General features: G+C 35.8%; 3 protein-coding genes across 6 annotated transcripts in view; 2 read left to right on the top strand and 1 right to left on the bottom strand.

The window, feature by feature from the left end:
• The window catches only part of LOC149676769 (1-phosphatidylinositol 3-phosphate 5-kinase-like), a 39,650-nt gene that overhangs the window by 2,670 nt on the left and 16,356 nt on the right, over positions 1-20,624 (bottom strand). For 2 of the 4 annotated variants that reach the window (XR_016366612.1, XM_089838292.1), the window contains exons 1-21: positions 16,147-16,280; positions 15,562-15,979; positions 15,289-15,478; positions 12,787-13,861; positions 12,537-12,717; positions 12,389-12,463; positions 12,077-12,322; positions 11,734-11,860; positions 10,559-11,669; positions 10,020-10,442; positions 4,113-4,226; positions 3,918-4,032; positions 3,732-3,843; positions 3,575-3,662; positions 3,002-3,116; positions 2,542-2,947; positions 2,410-2,475; positions 1,851-1,991; positions 1,331-1,763; positions 1,165-1,241; positions 122-379 (exon numbers count right to left, since the gene is read on the bottom strand). Coding sequence is in view for 3 of the 4 variants with exons in the window: in XM_089838292.1 (XP_089694418.1) it covers positions 122-379; positions 1,165-1,241; positions 1,331-1,763; positions 1,851-1,991; positions 2,410-2,475; positions 2,542-2,947; positions 3,002-3,116; positions 3,575-3,662; positions 3,732-3,843; positions 3,918-4,032; positions 4,113-4,226; positions 10,020-10,442; positions 10,559-11,669; positions 11,734-11,860; positions 12,077-12,322; positions 12,389-12,463; positions 12,537-12,717; positions 12,787-13,861; positions 15,289-15,478; positions 15,562-15,978 (5,770 nt within the window). In the remaining variant the exon portion in view is untranslated. Of the gene's footprint in view, positions 1-121; positions 380-1,164; positions 1,242-1,330; positions 1,764-1,850; positions 1,992-2,409; positions 2,476-2,541; positions 2,948-3,001; positions 3,117-3,574; positions 3,663-3,731; positions 3,844-3,917; positions 4,033-4,112; positions 4,227-10,019; positions 10,443-10,558; positions 11,670-11,733; positions 11,861-12,076; positions 12,323-12,388; positions 12,464-12,536; positions 12,718-12,786; positions 13,862-15,288; positions 15,479-15,561; positions 15,980-16,146; positions 16,281-20,624 lie in introns of those variants that run through there. The other 2 variants (XM_089838293.1, XM_089838294.1) reach the window with 2 other exon arrangements.
• Positions 4,748-7,054, top strand: LOC149676772 (uncharacterized). Its single transcript, XM_089838500.1, has 2 exons — positions 4,748-5,890; positions 5,985-7,054. Exons 1-2 carry the CDS (start codon positions 4,880-4,882, stop codon positions 6,558-6,560), a joined length of 1,587 nt encoding a protein of 528 aa, XP_089694626.1. The 5' UTR covers positions 4,748-4,879; the 3' UTR covers positions 6,561-7,054.
• Positions 7,682-9,897, top strand: LOC149676771 (uncharacterized). Its single transcript, XM_089838335.1, has 3 exons — positions 7,682-7,959; positions 8,030-9,070; positions 9,149-9,897. Exons 1-3 carry the CDS (start codon positions 7,780-7,782, stop codon positions 9,689-9,691), a joined length of 1,764 nt encoding a protein of 587 aa, XP_089694461.1. The 5' UTR covers positions 7,682-7,779; the 3' UTR covers positions 9,692-9,897.

The raw sequence follows: 20,624 nt of genomic DNA, 5'->3' as shown, positions 1-20,624 counted from the left end.
AGTTGCATAAATAACCAAAAAATAAAACACCGTATTGTCAAACCAAAAGATAATAAATCATAACCATCGCAAGCAGCCAAGGAATTATAACAACTTGGGGTTGTGTGTGTTTTTTATCTACCTTCGTCTTTATCTTCATCCACTATTTCACGTTCACTACGGCTTGGCATATAATGCACGGCGTCAAAAACACCTAAATTGGCGCCACCGCCGCCACTACTATTCGCAAGATTCGACCCCCCTCCTGTCGTGTTCGAAGAAGAAGAAGTAGAGGAAGAAGTGGAAGACGCGATTGTATTCTTCAAATATTGGGAGGAGGAAGAACTTTTGTCGGGACCGCGGAAGAATGACAAAACGCCCGTGGCCTTTTTAGGGTGATCTGAACACGGAATTTATAATAAATTTTCTATTTTTTTCAACGCTCTTTTCCAAACAAGTTAACCCAATCAGGGTTGCCACCAAATTTTTTAAAATCAAATTCCCCGACTTTTCCCTGACCATTTTTTACGATTATCCCTGACTTTTTGGGACCATTTGTCATTGTTCTGAATATAACTAAAGAATTGTGTTTAAAATAGCATTTTTGAAATAAATCAGGGTTCATACAGCTTTCGGCAAACCGATTTCCCCGATTTCCCCCCCCCCCTATATTTCTCTGAATTTTCCAGGGATTTCACATATATCTCCCTGAGTTTTCCAGGTGTTTTTTCATATATATAGTAATAACAACAACGGGAGTGGTTTTATAGTTGAAGCAATTTCTTCAGAGCAAACTTACTCAAACCTAACAAACTTACCTGAATTTTACTAAAAATTGAATTTTCCCTGACTTTACTGAAATTCTTAAAATTTCCTAACTTTTAGCGATTATCAACCGAGTTTTGCCGATTATCAACCGAATTTTACCGATTAGCAACCGAATTTTACCGATTATCAACTAAAAATTGAATTTTCCTTGACTTTATTGAAATTCTTAAAATTCTCTAACTTTTCCCTGACCTTTATGGCCCATTATAAAATTCCCTGACCTTTCCAGGTTTTCCCTGACCTGTGGCAACCCTGCCAATTATTATTTAATTTTTTCCCCTGTGTTTTTTCTTTCTTAAATTTCTTCTAATAAAGATAAACACTTAACTTAATAATAGTTAAGTATAGTTTACTCACTTGGTGAATTTTCAGGAACAGTTTCAACGGACGAAGAACGATCAACGGTTTTCGCGAATCGTTTCTTCAAAATTGGACTTTAGAGATAAATTTATAGACATTACAAGTCCATTGATATCAATATTACCAATATTATTTTGTATAAAATAATGATAAAGTTAATTACCTGGCGCTCGCTTCCTTTTGATTTTGGGAATTAATTAAAGCGGTATTAATATTCATCTTTAATTCAATTAATTGTTGTTCGTAATCGCTGGAAGACAGTGTGTAAGCGATAATTGAACCCGGTTCGTTATCGTAAACGATAACCGGAACTTTATCGGATGGTGGAAGTAAAAGATGTTCATTTGGAGGAAATGGACTCGGGATCGGGGTCAAAGTTGAAGAGGAGAGTAATTGACTAATTAAATTCTTCATGGAACCCCTTTCCTTTTTCTCCGATTTCCCAGAATTATCGTCATCCGATAATTTTAATTTCGAACTAGCGGCGCTTTTAAAACTTTCTAATAGTTTTTCGGCTCCATCCGATTTCGACCTTTCGTGACCTTTACCCCCACCACTGCTATCAGATTTTTTATCGGCGTTTGTTTCTGCGCTACCTGTTAAAGGCGATTAAACTTAACTACTCATTGGCTAAAATGTTAAATTAAGAGGAAATAAATTAAGTACTAAAAATTCTACGTAACTGTTGGCGTTATCATTTGAATTATCATTTTTTTCACCTTGCTCCGGTACTTGGCCTAACAAGCTTCCGTACAACGCGGGTGAAGTTCCGTAAGTGTAACTCGAAAGTGAGGAACTACTTCTTGAAGTTGTCATTGATGGGTCTGAAGTAAAAATAGGCAGTACATTCACAAATTAATTCCAAGATAAAAAGTAGTGATGTTAGGTACCGATACCGATTTCTACCGCTTATCAACCGATTATCAACCGATTTTTACCGATTATCAACCGATTTTTACCGATTATCATCCGATTTTTACCGATTATTAACCGATTTTTACCGATTATTATCCGATTTTTACCGATTATCAACCGATTTTTACCGATTATCAACCGATTTTACCGATACATTGGTAAATTAAGCTCTAAACGATATATCAAGCTCGAACAGACATATTTGTAAATTAATCTCAAACCGATATATCGGTTAAAATTCCACATAGGTCACCAATACCAATACCGATACCATATATCAGTTTGTGCATATCACTAAAATTCAAAAGATAATTAAAATCAGTTCACCTATGACTGATTCGGTCAAAACGCTAGCTGCTTCCAATTTCTCTAAAACTCTTTGCACTTTAATTTCTATAAAAAAAACCCCAACCATAAAAAATTAATTACCGAAACTTTAATTACGTTTTTAATTAATACCTTCAGCCTCCTTTTTGGGTAATGGTAATACCATATCTTCATTCAAAGTTTCGTCACTTTTCTCAAAAACTTCGTTACTAATATCTCTTAAATCACTTGAGGAAACTTCGTTCCAGGATGACGTCACGCTGTAATTCAACTTATCAGGCGTTTCCTTTGAATCTTTAATAGTTCTTTTGCAAGGTGAGTGTTCATCCAATTCGGGTATGCTTGAAATAGACTGTTCAAGTTTGACCGATTGTGTAGTGCTAACGCTACTACTAGTTTTCCAGCTTTGTGTCGTCGATGCGTTCGACGTTGGGACAGTGCTATCGGTACTGGTACTTGTTGTACAAGTACTTGTACTTGAAAAGGTTAATGGTGGATTTATTGAATCCATCGAATCATCCGATTGTTTAATAATTGCCTGTGAAGTTAATAGTCAGCTGAACTTCTAAATTCCTTATAAATCATCTCCTACCGTTAATGCTTCTTGACTACTTGCCGATTCAGCATTTATTCCGGACGAGCTTGAAGCTCGGGAATAAACAGTAACCTTAATCTCCTTTTTCTTAGCAGAAACAAATTCGATAATTCTATACAAACGTTGTTATTTAATTCAAATTTAATTTCTATTCGAACGATTAAAGGCCGACTTCCATCGAAAAGGGTTCTAGCGAACTGAAAACCGAGCATCGAGACTAACAATGGAGCGATCGTGCCGATTTTCGAATCCCGCTGGGGTAAAAGATGGAAGGGTTCTAGCTAACTAAAAGCCGTGCAACGTGGTTCTAACGAACTGAAGATACACAATAGAGAATTTCCTTCAGGGGAAAGCAAAAATTCGATAGGAAATAAATTTAAAAGGTGTTCATCTTCAGTTCGCTAGAGCCACATTGCACGGCTTTCAGTTAGCTAGAACCCTTCCAACTTTTACCTCAGCGGGGATTCGAAAATCGGCACGGTCGCTCCATTGTTAGTTTCGATGCTTGGTTTTCAGTTTGCTAGAACCCTTTTCGCTGGAAGTCGGCCTTTAAACTAATTAAGTACTAACTTTGTATTCCAATTAAATACAGCTTCGGCTATCTGTATTTTTAACAAAATAACCGAATCCGCGATTTTCCACATTATATTGCATACGTCTAAAATAAAACCGCAATTCAAACTTCAGTACAAGATATCGTTTTATTGAAAAACGGTAGAGTGAGTACCTTTTGTGGCATCTATACTGCCAAATGACGAAATATGTTTATTTTCTAAGGTAGGCGATGTTAAATTTAGTTGTATCGATTCAATTCGTTCACGAAATATTGACCTTTCAATCTTATAAAGTTAAAATTTGAATTATAATTAATTACGTAAGCAAATTTATTTATTTATTTAAAGGCGTTTAGTACTTCTTGTCTGTCCATCATTTCTTGAATGACAACATCCTGTTTCGTGCCAGTATTTTGACTTTCGGATTTCAGAGTAAATAAGTGTTCTAATATGTTACTGTAGATTCCATAGCCCCTGAAAAGTTTTATTTGCGCCGTCGTGTTCAAAGTACTTTAACTACAGTAATTAATTAGTTAATTAAAATATTAACTAACTTGACGGCTAATGTCTTTATTTCTTCAACAATAGCTGATAATGGTATGGGATTATCTTGAATTGATATTATTATCGGAGGTATCGATACCTCTCTCATCAAAATTGAATGAAATCTAATGACCAAAAATTTATTAAAATAATTTTAAGTCTATGAAGTGTTTTTTTCTTTATGAACCAGGAACATTTTAATATATTATTTATCGTATTAAATTACGGTTGACGCGGATACAGAAGGATTGGAGCTCAGCCTCAAGCGCATGTACAGGGTGTTTCTGATAAGTCTGAATGCATAAATTAAGGGGAATGTTCTTTGGGAAATCAATTTTGAGTCGAAAATGTTCTATACTTCTATCTCCATCCATTTTGATTGCCCTAAGGGACACTGTTTTCAAGTTAAGAGTGCATACAGAGTATTAATTTTACGGATGACCCCTAAAATTTAACTAATTAAGAAACTGATTAAGACAATGATTTCTAATATTTAATTAAGGGGTCATCCCTAAAACACTAAATTCCAATCATAACTCGAAAATAGTGTCCATTAGGGCAATCAAAATGGAGATAGATAGAAGTTACATTTTCGACTCAAAATTGATTTCCCAAAGAACTTGCAGACTTATCAGAAACACCCTGTACACGTTTCAATTCCCATCAACTGTAGGTCTCTTTAGTTTTTTATCACAAATTCAAGGCCTAATCACAAATTTTGTTTATATTCTAACTCCGCAACTATATCTTAATAAAAACCTTTTACAGAAACTTCAAAATGTCTCCGGGAAAGTTAAGTTTGTCATTTTTATGCCTGATTTTCGTAGTCAGGGCTGAAAACGAAGACGTAATACGTCTTTTACAAGAAATACGAATTAATTCGAATAAATACCCTCAACTTTTACAAGCGTATCATACCCAAGCCGAAAATGACCGTAGAACAATGGAGACTCTACGACACGATTTTAACAAACTGTCTCAAAATATTGACGAGATGAAACAAGATTTGAAACAAGTCAAGGAAACCTTAATACGTCGTAACGAAAAATACCAACAAACTGAAACAATCATGAAAAACATGGAAACATTCAACAGAGGGATATTAAGAGACTTGACTCAATTTTCCAAAACAATTCTTCAAGTATCTGAAAAGAGTTTAAGACTTCTTAACACGGGGGCTTCGTCAAAAGTCGGGACTTCTGCTAATCAAATACCAAACGACGTTGATTTCGAAACGAGATTTTCCCAAGTTGTAACTGAAAGTTTTCACGTTAATTTAAGGTCATCTCTTAACCCAGAGTTTGAAAAGGTTCGAGATCTAATGGAGAAGGAAAACAAGAAACTACAAGACGCGATAAATAAAACTAGAGTTAATTGCGAGGACCGTGACGAAGAAACGAAGTTAATGCTACAAAAGGGATTTAAAAACTTGACGGAATTCATGGAGACGAAGATGGTAGGAGAGAAGGTCATCGCGAACAAACCTAAAGTAATTAAACCCGAAAATGAAGGAAATCCTGTACCGGAAGAAGTTATTGGTTTACCCGATGGCGCCGAGAGAAACTTCTTTCAACCGGTAATCATCGCGCCCTCAACGACAACCGAACCAATTAAATGTAACCCAACATCAAACGCCCATGAACCGAAGAATTGCGCCGAGTTACGCAAGGACGGGGTTACTTGGAACGGAGTTACTTGCGACGGTGTCTATCCCATTTACCTTAACCCTGAATCAAGTCAACCACGATTAGTGTCCTGCGATATGTCAACGGATGGTGGAGGATGGACTGTAAGTTAGTTAGTTAGTTTTTAATAGAATAGGTCATTTAGTAAATAGAATACAGAGAAGCAATTAATTAATTCCTAGGTTAATTAAATTTTAGGTCATCGCACGAAGGGATGATTACGGTAAGAAGAGCAACTTTAATAAAAATTGGAAAGTCTACCAAAAAGGATTCGGTATTACTCGCGAAGACTTTTGGCTTGGTAACAACAACATTCATCGTCTAACTTCGCAAGAAAAGAACGAACTTCGAGTAGAATTACAATCTTTCTCCGGAGAACGGTTAAGCCTAACTTACAACGAATTCTACGTTGGTAACGCGACTTCGAAGTTTATGGTTAAAATTGGGGACGTGGTTGAAGGTGACGACGAACACCAGAGGTTCGGACAATCATTCAAAAGTCACGATGGACAAGCCTTCAGTACTAACGACGAAAATAACTCGGGTAACGAAGAGGATTGCGGGAAAAAATATAAGGCGGGATGGTGGTACAAATCGGACACCTGCTTCGAAGCTATCGTAACTGGACCATATTTTCAAGAAGGCGAGTATAGGGAAGAGAAAGAAGGGATTATATGGCAATCCTGGAAAGATTGGCAAGTACTGAAATCAGTGGAGATGAAAGTACGACCGGTCAATTTTAATCCCGAACATGAATCAAATCAAAATAATTAAAAAAAATGTATATTATCATTTCTTAAGGAATTTTTACCAAAAAAATATATAAACTAACTTGTTCCTCCAACTTCTATCTATGGACAAGAAGTGATATCCAGTTTACTAGGGAGAAGGTATAAGATGCCTAAGTATTCGCGCGCCATAGTCCCAGTCCCCCTTTCAAAATACAATGAGATGCTGGTGGTAATTTAGAGGCGGGGATTAACTCCGGACCTACGTTTGGACTGGAGATAAAGCTGAAAATGTGGCAAATTTATACCTTCTCCCTAATAAACTAGATATCACTTCTTGCTATGGACCTTTGCTATATTAGTCAGTTTTTCATACGAAAATTAGCGACATTATCGTTTGAAGAATTAAAGAATATAACTAGAAATATTGTCACCATAATTTCACTTTAATTTCTGACCCTCCGCTACTAAATTCAATGACAAAACTTAGATAACTTCTTTTCTTTATTTTAAATTCTAAGTCATAGACTTGTTTTTCCATTTCCCTTCTGAGAAAACATATTCCACGAACTATCTAAGCCTAACAGCAACCATAAGATCTCCCGCTCTTTTCCAAAGAAAACTGCATGCGTACAACTTATCAAGATGTAGGCTATACAATTTGTATGGCTTCATTATGAATAAAAGTACATTGTATTGCACTATATACATTAGACGTCAATAAACAAACTTAACAAAGATCTCCGTTCATTGTTAGAGAGGGAGTCACATTCACTAACACGTGTTTGTTTTGTCGTTAAAAATGGATGAAGTCCATGACTCAATTTCCAGGGATTACGAAACAGTTCATAGATACGAAATGAAAGAAACCGTCCCCACGCGTTCAAGAGCGTGCAATTATCAGCGATGTTTTATACAATGTACATTACACGCTTTATAGCATTCTCCCGTTTGTAAACTGCACTTGAAACGGAATTAGACCTATATCACCCCATCAAAAAAGGAAATAGTATATAGAATAGGAAGATTATTCTGCTTAAGTGGGAAGTGAGAAAAAAAAACCCCAACAAAAATTCACAAATAAAAAGCAAGACGCAATCGATGAAGAAAACAAAAATGAAACCTTAGACAATCAAGAACGTTCGTTCGGTTCAAAGTCCCTAGCGAGAATCTAAGTATGATTATGATAAGAGGGGTTGCTGACAATCTTAAAGACGTTTGTACATTTTGGAAATACTACGTCGTGAAGTGAGTTAGTTTAGAAAATGAAGTCAATAGGAGAGCAAACGATATTGCTACTGGGGTTTTTGTGCCTTTTTGGTATCGCGACGAGTCACATTTCGGCAAACGACCGCGATAAACTCCGGGATAGCGAAGTTATAGATCGGATTAAGGAAACGGTTGAAAATATTTACGATCATCTGAAGAAAAAGGAAGATTTTAAGGTACGTCTCAAATTGTTTTAATTTAATGTTAATGAAGATTATCTGGGTCTAAATAAAAAGTGTATTTTAGGATGTGAAAGACCTCCTTCAAATCGACGCGACTTTGAAACGTCTCGAGGAACAAACTAAAGAAATCACGACAAAGTTGAGTAGCGATCTTGGACGTTCCGGTGTTTCCAGCAATGAGATTCAACTAATAGAGAATAAACTCGATTCCATGGAAACTCAATTGGTTTCCAACGTCAAAGGATCGATACGTAAAATGGACGAGGTCGAAAGACAAACCACGACACTCAAAACGGAGATGGGCCAGAAGCTCGGTAAAATGATGAACATAATGAACTCGGTTCATGAAATGAGTAACAAATTCGCCAACTCAATTGCGAAACCGACAAGCAGCGATGTCAGAGCACCTTCGTCGTCCAAAAGTGACGAAAAAATGGACGAAATGAACCGTTTTTTCGAGGAACAATTCGAAAGTTTAGGCCAAAAAATAGAAGAAACCGTTCAAATCATGAAACGCGAGCTTAAAAAAGATTTAGCGGCTTTGGAGAATTCAATCGCTAACAACTACGAATCGTGCGAGGATTTTAAAACCAATATGGAGGAAGTAAAACAAACCTGCGGAAGCGGAGGAAGTGGTGGTGGTGGTTCCGTCAGTCCCGAGATGCTCAGTAAAATAACGGAAACAGTTGTCAAAAATCTAACCAGAACCCAACGAGAAGTTAACGAGAAATTTGAAAACAAACTCAAGGATCTTGAAACGAAAATGGAACAAAAAACCGGTGGAGGAAGAAGCCAGGAAAGTGCTCGAGAAAGGCCAAATAATAATAATAAAAATCTTCCGGGAAGGAGTTTTAAAGAACCGGAAGTTGTTTCATCAGGTAATTTACAAGTTACATCGGCAAAAGCGAAACCAAATGAAATTGATAAGGTGGTGGTGGTTCAACCTAAACAATGCGTTACACCATCTACCAACAAAACACCGAAAAATTGCTGGGAATTGCATAAACTCGGGGCTAATTGCGACGGAATTTACATAATATATCCTGAGAAACGTCGAGCGACCTATGCCTTCTGCGACATGACTGATGATGGAGGTGGTTGGACGGTAAGTACTTCCCACTTAAAATTATTTTCCTCGCAAATTACTAACTTTATCATTTCATTTCCCGCCCCAAAATTAAAGGTTCTTATGCGACGAGGTGATTTTGGACCCCGTAAGGAAAATTTTGATCGTAACTGGGTCGAATACCGCGAAGGTTTTGGCGACAAACAAGGTGAATTCTGGTTAGGTTTGGAAAACATCCACCAACTATCCCATCAACTGGAAGTAGTTTTGCGCGTCACCTTAGAGGATTTCGAAGGTGGTAAGACCTTCTTCGACTACGACCCATTTTCAGTCGCGTCCGAAAGTATGAATTACCGATTGCACGTTGGTAAAATCACCGAACAAGCCAAAAACTACATGGGTTACTCTTTGCGTCATCACAACATGAAACCATTCAGTACCTTCGACAAAAATAACGATCATAGGTCTATAAATAACGCTGCAAAGTTCCGAGGGGGTTGGTGGTACAATATGGGTCATTACGCCCTTTTAACCGCGCCTTATATTAAACCCAGCGACACCAGACAAAAATGGGAAGGGATGCAATGGCACGCTTGGAAAGGTAACAACCTAATCAAATCGGCTGAGATGAAAATTCGACCCAAATATCATAATGTTTAAATATATATACATATAAATATAAATTTTAAATTTACACGAGATTAAATAACTTTTTATATTGTTATAAATCCAGATAACACTGCGCAGCATTTAAATTTAATGTCGTATTTTTAATTTAATCATAATGATTAAATTTTTATCAGCCAAAGCTGAACGAATGTTTAACTTTGTACGAAATAAATAAAGAATGGCAACTAGATAAAATATTAAGGCTTAAATTCCATGACTTTCCACGACTCTCTAAACAATTTTTCGCGGAAATTTAACGCGTCTTAATCCAAAAATTAATCAAACCAATCACCAAAAAAGGAACCCAAAAATTACTTACTTGAACGAAACGACCAGTTCCTGGTAGACGAAATACTGAATATGTTCATGGTGCAAAGAATGTTGACAGTCCTCGTTGGATCCACGTCTTCCATAGCATCCTCCGTGGAAACGTAACTCCAAGTACTTGGCGAAGGATAATGACCAAGTGTCCTGGGACATGGCCACAACGGGGGTCGTCTCTTTGCAGGCTTTGCACCAACTCCACATCAGAATGTGACTCTTACAGGCTGGAATATCGGTGTCCAGTTTGTCCAGGTAGATTTGGACGCATCCATTATCGTGAGCAAATTTTCTAATGTGTGCAGTCATGGGTGTGTCGCAGCTGGGACTGGGACAGACGTAAGATTGTCTGAAACAGTATCGTTCCAAAAATCCGCCCAATGGAATGTCGTTGCGACCGTAGAAGTCCATATTAACCACCCTATTTTGAAAATTAGATACTGAATTGCATAACTTCATAAGATATGTTTCATAGTTCGTCGTTGGTTACTGTGAGCTTGTCACGAAGTGGTAAAACTAAAATGAAACTCGTCTTACCATGGACAAACGCAGAATCCTGGAGCATTAGTAGACGATGGTGAATAACTACAAAAGAGGACGGCCAATCTCTGATGATTGTAGGGCGTCAAAGCATCCACTTTTCGTTCCCATACCACTCCGTCCGAAGCTTTCGATTTCAAACTCTTTTCCAAAACTTGATTATTTTGAGCTCCGTTCGACACGATGGGGGCGGAGTTCAAGGCCCCATTTAGACAGGCGTTACGTAATCTTCCGCCCCTGGCTCTAAAATCGGCCAAGAGTCCTTGCAGAGAGACGGAATCGTTGAAGGAACTGGTCAGTTTGGTCATAACAAACGGATGCGGTGGTTGGATAGCCATAATCAAGTTCTCTCCATTCAAGAGATTGTTGGTTAAAGTTGAGATGGAGTTGTTGGAAGCGTTATCTATTTCCATGGTATTTCTTTTACTTCCGCTGTCCAACGATTCCTTGGTGAACTGATTCGACCAGAAGATTTCCTCGGCGAAAAATGACCGCAAGACGCAATTCCTCCCACTTTCAGTTTCGAGAAACGGCAAGTTCATTTTGATATTTGGTGAGATGCAGAGTATCACATCGTCCAAGGCTTTCCGGAAGTCGTTGGAGAATGGTAGAGACTCTACTTGAAGCGTTATTTCTGGGTCAATAAAGACGCTATCATCTCCTTTATCAATGTAACAACGCAATGGATCGCTAAAATCTTCGATGTAAGTTTTGCAAGGTTGTTTTTTATCGTATTCGTCGGTCAAACTCGATCCCAATTCGGAATTGGTCACGGTTTTATTGGCCGACTTTGCAGCTACTACAACTTTGGAAGTTGTACTCTTGTCGCGAAGTTGGACTTTGGCGGCGTCCTGGCCAACTTCGATTTTAGCCGATTGTTCGGTTGACGAATCGAGAATCAGTTGCAAGTCGTCGCATTGAGGCGGAGGTAACGCGCTTTCGTCCATAAGAAATGACCGTTCCAAACGCCAATTATACGCGACGTAAATCATGAATTGAATGATTTGTTTGACTTTTTTCAGCTCGGCGTAAGAACCTCCCCGTAATATTACTGTGCAACCTAAGTTGGACGCGCAACCGTCGAAAAACATGAATGTTTTAGATTTACCTAAGGGAAAATGGGGCAATTAAAATAATTGCGTAATTGGCTTCAAATCCAGTTAATTAATTACTTGGGGAAAGTTGGTAAGTGTTAACTCGAAATTGGTAACAAACACCCAATTGGGGTCTTCCCAAATGAGCGTCAATCGAGGACACAATTCCAGCTTGGGTGCAACGAGCCACCCTTTCCATGACGGACTAATTAAACTCAAAATTAGATGTCACCCAAACAAACAAGTTAAAGGGATTCGACCGAGCTGTAGGGGTGAAGGGGTCAAACTGTTGCGTTAGCGCATTGTTACCCCACCTACCGCGATGGAGGCTTCATTCCTCATGGCCAAAGAGCTTGGCACTAAGGGCGTACTTCACCCAAACAGCTCCGGTGAGCCCTTTTCAGATTGATCAGTATCTTACAGGTTTGACGTTCAAGGCGACGGTAATCCCTAGATCGAGAAGCATCTCTTGCGCAACTCGAGAAACAGTTTTCTCGACCAGTAATATATCTGGTTTGTAAATTGATATTTTCCCGATTGTATTCTTAAGATATTCAAATTCTTGCATCAAAAGGGGGTCAAGAGATGATAACTTGTTCTCAATTCGTTGATATACAATCGCGTTGCTTAACAGAAGGATAGTTGGGTTTACAATTTTATCTTTCATCTAAATAAAAACCCTGCGTTAATTTCGTCTCGACGCGTAAAAATTATATACGTTTAAGTTGGGCACCTTTTTATGGGCGACATTTTTGGTGCAAACTACACCCCTTACGATGCAACATTCATTTTTATTTCCACCGGGTATCTATATCATACAAGTCAATTGACCAATTTAATTGCTAATTTTCGTAATTAAACCCTGTAAAATCCTCATCTACCTTCTTAATTTGAACATACTGTCGTATATCCATATCATCATTATCATTTTTAATATCGGGTCTAACCGTATCGGCTACCCGATGAATTATGGGTAAAATAGTATCGCACCAAGTTAAAGGAAGACCTTCCGAACTTAGTAATTGATACAATAGGTTTTGTTCGAGTTTCTCATACATGGTGCTATGGCAAAAAGGTTCCTACATTACATAACTATCAAACCATGGACAAACTCTAAATAAGTGAAATTACTTCAAAGCATCGTAGGAAGCTCTTTCGACGCTATTCTCTTGAAACATTTGGGAACTATAGACAAAAATATCGCACGCTTTCCCTCCCTTGGACTGATCCTCGAACTTAGTACCTTTCAATATATCTTCCTTCAAATCAATTCTGGGAATCTGTTCGAACCGCGAAGTTGCGGCGACACTAGATTCGGCCAACGGTGTCCTCTTCTCTTTATGAGGTTTCGTTAGAGTCACCCTCGACTCTTGGACGTTCAAATCCAAATAAAATGTCGAACTCGAAGACGATAATCGACTTAAACTCGAATGTCGATTTAACGACTTATCCATGGCTTGATTATCAATTTCAATCGAGTCATCTGTCTCTTCGCATGGTAAATCAGATTCGGTCGGTTGTATCTCCTTTAACCATAATGGATCGTGACTTTCTTGGTGAGTTTCGGGACTTTGCGTGATTTCCGGTGACAATCCGGGTGATTCGATCAAATTACACATTTCACCAGCTTGGTACAAAGCGTATCCGTCGAAAAAGGTGTGATCGTTTGTCACACTCGTTAATATCTTGGCATCCATTAGAGATTGAGCTAAGGCGGAAGCTTGAGCTCGATTAGACGCCTTCCCTTGACGAATCAACCAATCAACGATGGTACTACCGACAACGCAGTTGTTATAAGTTCTTAAACGATGCCTGTGACTTTGAAAGTCAAGACCACTCGAGGAGTTCTTCATCTGCAGCCATATCTCGCGGAGATTATTATCGTCTTGAGGTGTTTGTCTACGGTCTAACGTTATAATGGTCAAATCGCTGTTAGAAGCAGAGTACTCTAACTCAGAGTGACTAAGGAATTTGGCTCTGGCTATGTCTTCCTCGCGAAAGCCAACCGTGGAACTCTTTCGTCTGGCTCTATTAGATTCGTGATGGGTTATCACTTGGGTTCGATGATCGGGAATGGACAGCATTAATTTCTGAGCTAAATCTTCTTGTAAGGCACGAACATCTCCGGATAGCTCGGTAGCCGAGTCCAGAGATTGAATGTAAGAGAGTACTACTTTGCAACAATACGTGCAAACTCTCAAATCACCTAAAACCAAGGAGTTCATACAAAATTTGAACCCTATGAAACTGTTTCGCGTTTTCTAAAACGCATTGACATGTTTCATAAAAAGATGACGTTTTTGTCTCCATAAATTCGCCTTATTTCTTAAACATTTCATGTTTTCTAAAAAAGTTGATAGTTCGCGGTAATTCCAAAAACTAAGTTTTCTTTCAAAACACATAGGTTAAAAACAAAATGGCCCGAGGACTGGGCTCATAATAGTACCGTAAATAACCCGAACAGAAAGTTAGAGTGAATAGCCCCTCGACGCACTACCTTTAGAAGTGCTAAAACGATTACCCGCGTAAATATCTCAAAACGGAAAATTTTAGTGAATAGCCCCTCGACGTGCTACCATTAAAGTGCTAAAATGATTAACCGCTTTAACAGAAATAGAATATTTTAGTGAATAGTCCCTCGACGCACTACCTTTAGAAGTGCTAAAACGATTACCCGCGTAAATATCCCAAAACAGAAAATTTTAGTGAATAGCCCCTCGACGCGCTACTTTTAGCAATGCTAAAACGATTATCCGCGTAAATAGAACGAAATATAAAATTTAGTGAATAGCCCCTCGACGCGCTTCCTTAACGATTACCCGCGTAAATAGGCCAAACAAAATATTTTAGTGAATAGCCCCTTGAGTTCTAAAATGAACATGTATTCAAGATGGAATTGGTGCAAATTCATGAACCTCGAGGGAACTCATAGAATACAAAGATAAAAAAAATTCCCAAATCTAGATTACACATCCCCCTTTTAATTAACTCATCGTAAACAACTAGAATTATATACATAGTTTTCAGACTAGGAGGATTAATACCATTTACAACAGGAGGTCTAAAGTGCAGTACCAATTAGACTCGCCTCCTGGTATCAATCCTCCTAGTCCGAAAACGCCGTATTAAACAAGGCTATCTTTCAAAACAATAAATTAAGTTTAAAAAAAATAAAAAATTTATGCATAAAAAATATTTTTTCCGTGAAATTTTCATAGATTATTTATACTTCACACCATTTTTCCTCTTATCCAGCTTTACCATGTTTATACATAGTATTCAGAGTAGGAGGATTGATACAAATTACACAAGGATTCCTGGCTTCTTGAAAAATGCAGACTACTTTGTCCTCCTTGTGTAAAAGGTATGAATCCTCCTAGTCTACAAAACCTGATCTATAGAGTCAGCAGCGCCGGTGTGACGTCACCCATGCTGTTTTCCCATAAAGAGAAACCGGTAACTGTCATGGCCGCCCATTGCTAAAGGCAGACTCACTCCCACATGCATATCTGATTCCTTTCCCCTTAGTTTTGATTTTTTAAAGACTTAAATCTTTAAAATGGTTTAAAGATTAATAATGATTTCAAAATATATTTTCTCTTTCTGATAATTAAAACCCCTTTAAAAGCTTACCTGAATATCCCATAAGTTTTCCAGGAATTCCTTGATTACAACATCTACTGCAAAATATTTGACCACAAATCCTACAATGATGACGCCTTCTAAAGGTTGTAAACTTGTCACTACACTCGTAACATTCTTTACAGTTGCTATCAGGCATCCAATACTGTTTAAAATCACTGTCCCTGTAGGTCTGTAAAGGCTGAAATTCATATAGTTCGTTTTTATTAGAACTTATTTCATCAAAACCAATCAGATCAGAATGTTTTATATAATCATACTTACATTGCTTATGGTGGTATTGCGCCGATCTAGAAGCCCGGATATTCTTCTAATTACGCTACTAACACTCCTTCCATATAAAAGATCACCCTCCTTCATGGATTTATTATGCAAATCGGGTAAATTGCTCTCACAAGATCCAGAAAGTGAAGCCGTGTTTGCTAAAGGGTTGGCTTCATTTTCTGACGCATTATCATCTTCTTTAGTAAAATCCTCCTCTTCTAGTTTATTGCTGATGTCAATTATAGTTTTCTGAGTCTTATTTCGTCCAAATAAACGACTGAAGAAGTGGGAACCACTTGATTTCTCCTCCGAACCCAAAGGTGCAAATTCAGTTAATGATGTCGGAGATTCCAGCTTTTTGGCTAAAGTTTTAGCAAATTTTACTTCTGGAATTTTCTCAGGGTTGGAATTCGCCATTCTGAAAAATAAACCGAATGGAAATTAGCGCAAATTCAATTATTATTTAAAATGTCAATGAAAATGCAAGAAAATAGTTCGAATTTCCCAGAATGCCAAGGCTTAAAATTAATTAGCAGACTGACCAAGGCTTAGCAAAATAAAAAATTTAAATGGCATTCCCCTTACCTAAAGTCCAAAGCTTAAAACGTAATTTTTTAATAAAATAATCACAATAACATGATTTTATAGACACATTATTGAGTACTAAAATGGCACTGTTAAATATTTTTCCATTAAAAACGCAACTAATTCAACCCGGAGGACGCCACTAATTTGCATAAGTTTGCAGCAAACCAAATTTTTGCATAAGGCCGCCATTTTCAAAGGTTTGCTTCCAAAATACTAATTTGCATAAATTCTGCAAACTTTTTCTTGCATAAGGCCGGTATTTTCAATAGTTTGCAGCCAATATACTAATTTGCATAAAATTCACCAGCAAACCTCCCCGTGCATAAGGCCGCTAATTTCAAAGGTTTGCCACAAGAATACTAATTTGCATAAATTTAACGAAAATTCGGTGAAACTCATGGTTTTTTCAAGGAAACCTATTAAATTATTTGCGCTCATAATTTAGGGAATAGTTTTAAACCGTAAATCAAGGGTTTCACAGGTTTCAAACCAAATTTGTATTTTGCATAAAAAGTATAAAACAAGCAAACTCGATGAAACTCATGGTTTTTTCAAGGAAACCAATTAAGTTATTTACGTTCATAACTTAGAGATTAATTTTATTCCATAATATCAAGGGTTTCACAGGTTTCAAACGAAATTTGTATTTTGCATAAATATTAAATAACATGCAAACTTGATGAAACTCATGGTTTTTTCTAGGAAACCAATGGAGTTATTTACGCTCATAATTTAGCGATTAATTTTATACCATAATATCAAGGGTTTCACAGGTTTCAAACCAAATTTGTATTTTGCATAAAAAGTATAAAACAAGCAAACTCGATGAAACTCATGGTTTTTTCAAGGAAACCTATTAAGTTATTTACGTTCATAACTTAGAGATTAATTTTATTCCATAATATCAAGGGTTTCACAGGTTTCAAACGAAATTTGTATTTTGCATAAATATTAAATAACATGCAAACTTGATGAAACTCATGGTTTTTTCTAGGAAACCAATGGAGTTATTTACGCTCATAATTTAGCGATTAATTTTATACCATAATATCAAGGGTTTCACAGGTTTCAAACCAAATTTGTATTTTGCATAAAAAGTATAAAACAAGCAAACTCGATGAAACTCATGGTTTTTTCAAGGAAACCTATTAAGTTATTTACGTTCATAATTTAGCCATTAGTTTTATACCATAATATCAAGGGTTTCACAGGTTTCAAACCAAATTTGTATTTTGCATAAAAAGTATAAAACAAGCAAACTCGATGAAACTCATGGTTTTTTCAAGGAAATCCATGGAGTTATTTACGCTCATAATTTAGGGAATAGTTTTAAGCCATTATATCAAGGGTTTCACAGGTTTCAAACCAAATTTGTATTTTGCATAAATTTGAAATTTAAAGCAAACTTGATGAAACTCATGGTTTATTCAAGGAAACCTATTAAGTTATTTACGTTCATAATTTAGCCATTAATTTTATACCATAATATCAAGGGTTTCACAGGTTTCAAACCAAATTTGTATTTTGCATAAATATTAAATAACATGCAAACTTGATGAAACTCATGGTTTTTTCAAGGAAATCCATGGAGTTATTTACGCTCATAATTTAGGGAATAGTTTTAAGCCATTATATCAAGGGTTTCACAGGTTTCAAACCAAATTTGTATTTTGCATAAAAAGTATAAAACAAGCAAACTCGATGAAACTCATGGTTTTTTCAAGGAAATCCATGGAGTTATTTACGCTCATAATTTAGGGAATAGTTTTAAGCCATTATATCAAGGGTTTCACAGGTTTCAAACCAAATTTGTATTTTGCATAAATTTGAAATTTAAAGCAAACTTGATGAAACTCATGGTTTATTCAAGGAAACCTATTAAGTTATTTACGTTCATAATTTAGCTATTAATTTTATACCATAATATCAAGGGTTTCACAGGTTTCAAACCAAATTTGTATTTTGCATAAATATTAAATAACATGCAAACTTGATGAAACTCATGGTTTTTTCAAGGAAATCCATGGAGTTATTTACGCTCATAATTTAGGGAATAGTTTTAAGCCATTATATCAAGGGTTTCACAGGTTTCAAACCAAATTTGTATTTTGCATAAAAAGTATAAAACAAGCAAACTCGATGAAACTCATGGTTTTTTCAAGGAAACCTATTAAGTTATTTACGTTCATAACTTAGAGATTAATTTTATTCCATAATATCAAGGGTTTCACAGGTTTCAAACGAAATTTGTATTTTGCATAAATATTAAATAACATGCAAACTTGATGAAACTCATGGTTTTTTCTAGGAAACCAATGGAGTTATTTACGCTCATAATTTAGCGATTAATTTTATACCATAATATCAAGGGTTTCACAGGTTTCAAACCAAATTTGTATTTTGCATAAAAAGTATAAAACAAGCAAACTCGATGAAACTCATGGTTTTTTCAAGGAAACCTATTAAGTTATTTACGTTCATAACTTAGAGATTAATTTTATTCCATAATATCAAGGGTTTCACAGGTTTCAAACGAAATTTGTATTTTGCATAAATATTAAATAACATGCAAACTTGATGAAACTCATGGTTTTTTCTAGGAAACCAATGGAGTTATTTACGCTCATAATTTAGCGATTAATTTTATACCATAATATCAAGGGTTTCACAGGTTTCAAACCAAATTTGTATTTTGCATAAAAAGTATAAAACAAGCAAACTCGATGAAACTCATGGTTTTTTCAAGGAAACCTATTAAGTTATTTACGTTCATAACTTAGAGATTAATTTTATTCCATAATATCAAGGGTTTCACAGGTTTCAAACGAAATTTGTATTTTGCATAAATATTAAATAACATGCAAACTTGATGAAACTCATGGTTTTTTCTAGGAAACCAATGGAGTTATTTACGCTCATAATTTAGCGATTAATTTTATACCATAATATCAAGGGTTTCACAGGTTTCAAACCAAATTTGTATTTTGCATAAAAAGTATAAAACAAGCAAACTCGATGAAACTCATGGTTTTTTCAAGGAAACCTATTAAGTTATTTACGTTCATAATTTAGCCATTAGTTTTATACCATAATATCAAGGGTTTCACAGGTTTCAAACCAAATTTGTATTTTGCATAAAAAGTATAAAACAAGCAAACTCGATGAAACTCATGGTTTTTTCAAGGAAATCCATGGAGTTATTTACGCTCATAATTTAGGGAATAGTTTTAAGCCATTATATCAAGGGTTTCACAGGTTTCAAACCAAATTTGTATTTTGCATAAATTTGAAATTTAAAGCAAACTTGATGAAACTCATGGTTTATTCAAGGAAACCTATTAAGTTATTTACGTTCATAATTTAGCCATTAATTTTATACCATAATATCAAGGGTTTCACAGGTTTCAAACCAAATTTGTATTTTGCATAAATATTAAATAACATGCAAACTTGATGAAACTCATGGTTTTTTCAAGGAAATCCATGGAGTTATTTACGCTCATAATTTAGGGAAAGTTTTAAGCCATTATATCAAGGGTTTCACAGGTTTCAAACCAAATTTGTATTTTGCATAAAAAGTATAAAACAAGCAAACTCGATGAAACTCATGGTTTTTTCAAGGAAACCTATTAAGTTATTTACGTTCATAATTTAGCCATTAGTTTTATACCATAATATCAAGGGTTTCACAGGTTTCAAACCAAATTTGTATTTTGCATAAAAAGTATAAAACAAGCAAACTCGATGAAACTCATGGTTTTTTCAAGGAAACCTATTAAGTTATTTACGTTCATAACTTAGAGATTAATTTTATTCCATAATATCAAGGGTTTCACAGGTTTCAAACGAAATTTGTATTTTGCATAAATATTAAATAACATGCAAACTTGATGAAACTCATGGTTTTTTCTAGGAAACCAATGGAGTTATTTACGTTCATAATTTAGCGATTAATTTTATACCATAATATCAAGGGTTTCACAGGTTTCAAACCAAATTTGTATTTTGCATAAAAAGTATAAAACAAGCAAACTCGATGAAACTCATGGTTTTTTCAAGGAAACCTATTAAGTTATTTACGTTCATAATTTAGCCATTAGTTTTATACCATAATATCAAGGGTTTCACAGGTTTCAAACCAAATTTGTATTTTGCATAAAAAGTATAAAACAAGCAAACTCGATGAAACTCATGGTTTTTTCAAGGAAATCCATGGAGTTATTTACGCTCATAATTTAGGGAATAGTTTTAAGCCATTATATCAAGGGTTTCACAGGTTTCAAACCAAATTTGTATTTTGCATAAATTTGAAATTTAAAGCAAACTTGATGAAACTCATGGTTTATTCAAGGAAACCTATCAAGTTATTTACGTTCATAATTTAGCCATTAATTTTATACCATAATATCAAGGGTTTCACAGGTTTCAAACCAAATTTGTATTTTGCATAAATATTAAATAACATGCAAACTTGA

Source organism: Phalangium opilio, unplaced genomic scaffold (assembly GCF_054372755.1).
Source record: "Phalangium opilio isolate 3A_F unplaced genomic scaffold, DU_Popi_V2 ptg000045l_1, whole genome shotgun sequence".
Lineage (NCBI taxonomy): Eukaryota > Metazoa > Arthropoda > Arachnida > Opiliones > Phalangiidae > Phalangium > Phalangium opilio.
This window is presented reverse-complemented; position numbering and strand designations above follow the sequence as displayed.

Excerpts from the sequence above, each read along its gene's own strand:
- LOC149676772 (XM_089838500.1), top strand. The coding sequence starts at position 4,880 with ATGTCTCCGGGAAAGTTAAGTTTGTCATTTTTATGCCTGATTTTCGTA. Across the intron at positions 5,891-5,984 it reads CGGATGGTGGAGGATGGACT|GTCATCGCACGAAGGGATGA; the intron begins GTAAGTTAGTTA and ends ATTAAATTTTAG.
- LOC149676771 (XM_089838335.1), top strand. The coding sequence starts at position 7,780 with ATGAAGTCAATAGGAGAGCAAACGATATTGCTACTGGGGTTTTTGTGC. Across the intron at positions 7,960-8,029 it reads AGAAAAAGGAAGATTTTAAG|GATGTGAAAGACCTCCTTCA; the intron begins GTACGTCTCAAA and ends AGTGTATTTTAG. Across the intron at positions 9,071-9,148 it reads ATGATGGAGGTGGTTGGACG|GTTCTTATGCGACGAGGTGA; the intron begins GTAAGTACTTCC and ends CCAAAATTAAAG.